General features: G+C 57.0%; 1 protein-coding gene across 1 annotated transcript; it reads right to left on the bottom strand.

The window, feature by feature from the left end:
- Positions 1 to 3,667: 3,667 nt before the first annotated feature.
- Positions 3,668 to 5,776, bottom strand: CDC42EP1 (CDC42 effector protein 1; the record flags this gene model as incomplete). The annotated part of the gene is made up of 2 exons (XM_080359695.1): positions 3,668 to 4,467; positions 5,335 to 5,776. The coding sequence occupies 2 exons, from the start codon at positions 5,774 to 5,776 to the stop codon at positions 3,668 to 3,670; spliced, it is 1,242 nt and encodes a 413-aa protein (XP_080215821.1).
- Positions 5,777 to 6,030: the final 254 nt, after the last annotated feature.

Below are 6,030 nucleotides of genomic sequence, written 5' to 3'. Positions count from 1 at the left end.
CTAAGGGCATTGAGGTGTCAGGTTTATTCTGCCCTGTTCAGGGCAGATCTAAGCCATGTGGCATGTAAAGACCTACTTGGGTTTAGCTGCTCTGAGTTCATGATCTGAGTAGCTGAAATAGCACCAGGAAGAGATCCTGTTCCCAGGTCATAGTCTAGATACCAGCTCAGACCATCAATATCAACTGCTCATTTCCTGCATCACCCTCAGCTCAACCCCCAGCACCTTGCTAAAGACTGTAGGGACCAGGTCTGACCCTCATGTGTAACAGTCAGGCCTTTCACCTGGATGCTCACCTCCTAACTTCCTCCTTGTCCCAAATTCCTGCCCTTCCTCTCCCCTTTTCTCCCAGTTCACCATTGAAATGCGGGAAGACAAATTCCAAGTGAAACTACCGGATGGGCATGAAGTGGAGTTCCCCAACCGCCACAGCTACAGCAAGATCAGCTACTTGAGTGTCAAGGGAGGCTTCATGGTCACCTCCTTCAAGCTGGACTGATGTGTTCCAATTCCTAGCTCTAATAAAACTCAAGAAGTGGGAGACTGCTTGCTCCATCTGCTTTGGCTTCTGTGAGATCTCTGGCTCTGTGCACGACACTGACAAAGCCCAAGGTTTTTCCACCAACAGGAAAGGAGCCTTTTGTTGGATGGAAATAGCTCCCAGATAACGCCAGGTGCTTTTCCAGGTCAGACCAGGATGTGGGGTGGAACAGATAGTAGATAGAGCAAAGCAGGCTGTGGGTGGGGTTCAGGAGGAAGAGGACACTGTGAGATTGCTCAGAGAATGGTTGTGTGATCTCTTTGCAATGCACCATTTCTTCCTGCACCCAAGTTTTTGGGAGAAAGAAGGGGATGGAGGGGAAGAAAAGCATTGGCGTGAGCGACGTGGCATTCGATGTAGCATCTGGTGCCACCAAAGCTCGTAATTAAATGTTAGGTTTGGGAAGCTACGGCATGGGTTTGACGGGTTCCTCTTGGCTGCTCCCTCAGCCAGTGGGCAGGAGGAAGGAGCGCCTTGCCCTCCAGCTGGAGTGGTACCATGCGAAGCGGTGGCACCGGGAAGGCAGCACAGGTGTGCCCCTGAGCCAGCATTCCTGCCAGAGATAAGGAATTGTCTCCTCTGACTTTCCCCCTTATCTCACCTCACTTATCTGCTGGCACATTCCAGCTGGGTTACCCATTACTCTGACATTTCCACACCAAACCCTACTCAGTGCAAGTGAGGCAGGGGAAAGCAATGGGGAGGAAGGACGGGATTTATACTAGGCTATGTGGCTTAGCACCTCCCAGTCTGTGTCCCTCACATGGGACTACAGGCAATTAGTGTTGATTATCTGATGTCACTGCTCTAATTAAAGTGTCTCGCCAGCCTTGAGACTGATGTGTGACAGCAAACACCAAGGCACTTTAGTCTGAGTGGGATGAGAGCAGAGTAGAAGAGCATCTTAGGGACAGCCTGGTCCAAGGGAGGTGGCAGCACCTCTGCCCTGCCTCTCTGGGCATGCAGGCAGAGGATGGGAGGGCTGTAGCCAAGCCAGCTTTGGGAACGTACCCATCTGCTTCAGGCTGCAAATTAGTTGTTGCTGGACTGGAGAGGAGGATTTGTACCCCCTCGTGTGCTACGTGGGGCCGGGTGGATCATTGGATCATAGAATCATAGAATAATTTGAGTTGGAAGGGACCTTCAAAGGTCATCTATTCCAACCCCCTGCAATGAGTATGGACATCCTCAACTAGATCAGGTTGCTCAGAGCCCCATCCAGCCTGGCCTTGAACGTCTCCAGGAATGGGGCATCTACCACCTCTCCGGGCAACCTGTGCCAGTAGTATTTTACCACCCTCATCATAAAAAAACAATGTGAGGTTGCTCTGTATGTTAGCCATGGTGAGCAGCAAAGTACTGGGCTATTTAATCACAGAGGTGCTGAAAAACCCTGCTGAGAGTGGAGAGGATGGGATTTTGTGATTGGGGCACCAGCAGACATAGCAAGGATGACGATAAGGTTGCTGCAGTTGAAGGAAGTCACCAGAGGAGAAGTTAGTATCAAAACTTCTTTAATAAGGACAACAATAAGTGCATGGGATACAGAGTGGAGGCAGAAAGGCTATTCCACGGATGTGGGTCTTTGGTCTGGAGCTTGTGTTACGGTTTGGGAAGTGGAGGGCAGGGGGAGCTCATCCTGAGAGGCAGGGTTCCTGCTCCAGGGGGATGAGAAGGCTGATCCTGCTGGGTGCCAGTGGCCAGAGCTGGGGAATCCTTGAAGCTGCTGCCTGTCCCAGCTTGCTGCTGCTGGTCACTATGACGCAGCTGTCTCGAGAGGCTTGTGGAGATGGGCTTGCCCATAAACTCTACAGCCTGACTGCGAGCCACACTCCCACGTACAGCACGTGTGCACACCGGAGTCTCTTTATTCTGCTCTGAAGAGCTCTCTGCCAGAAGCAGGCGTGCAGTGGGTGAGACGCGTGGGAGTGGAGCCCTGCAGCCGTGGTCCAGCATCTCCCCCCGCTGCACGCCCCCTCCTGTCCCAGAGAACAAGAGGGGTCCTGTGAGGGTCTCTCCAGTGACCTCAGCCCCTGAGCATCTCAGCTCCATGCCACGGCACAAAGGCGCTTCTGTGAGAGCCAGCTTGCACGCGGGGCAGCGTGGGGGGCAGCTCGTTCCAGGGCCCCCACATCACCCAGGACCGCGCAGCAAGGGGCATTAGCTGTCCTGGGAAAGGGTGTGCTAGAAAAGAGGGGTGCGCACATAGGGAGAGGGGACAAGGGTGAAGAAGGGGCAGTGCAGACCAAGCAGTTGCAGAGGGGGAGTCTCCTTGTTCTGAGGTGGGGCAAAGGAAGGGATTTTTGGGACCCAACTGCAGAATTCGGTGACCTGACAACCTCACTTCTCCCTCCAGCCAGCCAAGAAGTTTCTCCTCTCTCTGCTGTGAGGGGGTGGAGGTCAGAAAGGGAGACAGGCTAAGTGATGCTGAGCAGCAGCAGGCAAATGGAAAGACCCCTGCGATTATCTCTGTGCATGCTCTCACCTCCAAAATGCTGAGCTCATGACTTATTTTGGGGGGAGAAGGAGAAAACCCAGCTCTGTGTTGGGTTTGCCTACACCTTGAGCCCCCAGCTGACCTCCCCAGGTAGATAGATGTGCCATAGAGAAGGGTCTCACACCACCTGAAACTGTGGAGACCCACATCCTCTACGTGCCAGTTATTGGTGGGGATATTTCTGGGACAGCACCTGTGCCAGTGCAGAGATTGGCTGGGCACTTTGGTGGGAGGATGGGGCTTGTCCACAGATACGCTGGCAGTGCGAGGCTGAGGGACGAAAGAGAGGGCACTGAGGGGAATGAGATGGGATAGGAAGGGGTTTGGGTTTTCTTTGGCACATGGGGATGTCCCTTTGGTATCTAGCGGCAGTGAGGCTGGAGAAGGGCTGCGATGCCCAGTGCTGCGATGCACAGACCTCACCAGCCCCCTGCAGCAACCTGGCCCAGCCCTGGGGAGCCCCCCAGGAGACAGGTGCTCCTCCTGCCCCCCAGTGCCCCCAGCTGGCAACGAGATCACCTGCTGGGTCTGCCAGCAATGCTGACACCTGAGGGTGGAGGACAGGGAGAAGGGCAAAGATGCTGGCACTGATCCTTCTGGTGGGGGACTGTGACGAGAGGAATAGCCGTTCACACCTTAACTTCATCGTCCTCCTCATCCTCCTCATCTGCGTACTCGAAGGAATTGCTGTGCCCTCCCCGGGCACCAACGTACCCCTCCTGCAGGCTGGAGAGCTCGGCCTCCTCCTCATCCTCCTCTCCTTGGTTCCAGGTGGCCTCAGGGGACCGGCTCCCCCGTGTCACTTGTGACCGCCACGAGCTGCTGCTGGGGCTCTCCCACAGGGTCTGCGTCTGGGCCTGCCGGGGACCCTCACCCTTCTCTGAGCTCCGCGGGGTGCTGGTCCCACCATAATGGCGGGCCAGGACCTGGGCCGCCCGATCAAACTCTCCTGCCTCAATGGTGCAGTCGTTCCAGTGTCCCTGCCATGGGGTCCCTCTGGGCACTGCCTCCGGCCCTGAAGACCAGGCAGGGTCCTCTCCAGTGCCCTCGATGGTGTGTGCCTCTCCGTTGACGTGGACTGACAGTCCCGGCAGTGACCTGGCCCCTGACAGGCTGCTCTGTCTGGAGTGGTCCCAGAAGCTGGATGTTCCCTTGTCCTTTCCATGTGATGCACTTGATGCTGAAGGGACCTCGTCCTTGGCCCCCTCATCTCGCAGTAGGTCTGGCCCATCCTCCCCCACCGCTTTCCCGTTGGTTTCGGAGAAGCTCATCATCTGGAGGAGCTCACTCATTAGGGAGGGCCCCAGGTCCAGGCGGAAGGAGAGCAGGGAGTCCGACTGCTTCAGTTCTTCTTCCCCGGGGAAGTCGCTCTCTGGGCCCTTTTCCAAGCGGGGGACACGAGGGATGGTGCAAAACCCTGACTCCAGCCCTGCAAGGCAGAAGGGATGGCTGGTGAGGGGGTGCAGGGGTAGGTAGGAGGAAGCCTGCCTTATATCTGTGGGGGACAAGAGCCACTGTCACCAAAGCAGGGCAGGCCGCTCACCCATCAGTGGTCCTGGCCTCTAAAGGTCAAGCCAGTGTCTGTGTGGACATCTCCAAAGGCCAGAGTCACAGCTGAGGGTCTCCAGGTGGGCTCTGGGCTTGCTAAAGTGCTGATGTGGTCTGAGCCAGGCAGGTGGGACCAGGAGATGGCAGCATTGCCTCAGCTTGCCTTTTGCTCTGAGCCCAGCCACCTCCCCCAGTTCCCAGGCTCCCCAGATCCCCCCTCCCCAAGTCCCTCTGCTCCAGACCTCCCTGGGGAAAAGCTGAACCACAGCCCAATGCTGTGAGGCTGGAGAAGAGCCACGCAGCTGTCCCATCCCATCTCATCCTTCCCACAACCCCTCCCCAAAGGTCCCGTCTGGACTCCAGCTGGCAGGGAGGGATGTGAGTGCAATGGAGAAGAGGTGGTCCCTTGAGGGTTGCCCATGGGGAAGGTGTAGGCCTGGGGGGAGATGGGGGACACTCCCTTACAACTACTCCACACAGGCTGCCACTGTGTGGGGCTATGGTGGTGGGACAGGAGGAGAAAACATCCCTTCCCCACTTTGGGGGGCTACCGTGGGAGGAGATCCTCCAAGGGTAGGAGCAAAGACAGCAGCTGAAAGCAGGGTTAGGGTTATTTCTTCATAGGGACTCACATATCCTGTCTCTGCTGAGAGCCTAGAGTCCCACAGTGGGGAAACAGAGGCACAGAGAGGGGCTGCAGAGGATGCCCTGTGCCTGGGTGCCAGCCCCTGCCCTATGCTTCACTCACCGTAGGCCTGGTGCGTTTTGGAGAATCTATTGGAGGAGCTTTTGAAGGAGAACTTGCTGGTCAAGCCCCGGCCACTGCTGCCGTCGTAGGTCCCCTCGTTGAGCTGCGGCAGTGAGATGGCATTCTTGATGATAGGTGAGATGGCAGGGGGAGCAGGTGATGCTCCCGCTTGGCCCTCACTACCCCGGCTCCTCAGCGGTGTCCGGCGGACGTGCCGCAGTGTCCGGGCAAAGAAGTTGTTGGCTTTGGCTGTGTCAGCCCCACCGTGGTTGCTGAGGAAGGAGGTGTCCCCAAAGACATCCCCGCCACGCCCCACATGCATGGTATGCCGAAAGTCCCCCAGCGGTGGGCTGATCATGTCTGGCGTCAGCTCCGACTTCAGCCGCCGTTTGCCATGGGAGCCTGACACCCAGCTGAGCACTGGCAGCTTCCCCAGGCTCATGTTGCACCCCTCACCTCACCTCTGCTCCTGCAAAAGCCCCCAAAACCAGCCCTCAATGGGCTTCCAGCAGCAGGGTGGCCTGTCACATCCCTGGCCTCGCCATGGCTCCTGCTCCGATGCTCTCAGGGGAACAGCTCAAGTCACCTTGGCTTTCAGCAGGTGAAAAGGGTGCCTGTCCCACTGCTTTCCTGCACGATGCTGTGCTCATGAAATCACCCGCAGCAGGTATGTCCCCAGCGGCGAGGACGGTGGTG

The sequence above is a fragment of the Nesoenas mayeri genome (assembly GCF_963082525.1).
Source record: "Nesoenas mayeri genome assembly, chromosome: 1".
NCBI lineage: Eukaryota > Metazoa > Chordata > Aves > Columbiformes > Columbidae > Nesoenas > Nesoenas mayeri.
Note: the sequence above shows the minus strand (reverse complement) of the source record. Positions and strands in the feature narration are given on the sequence as shown.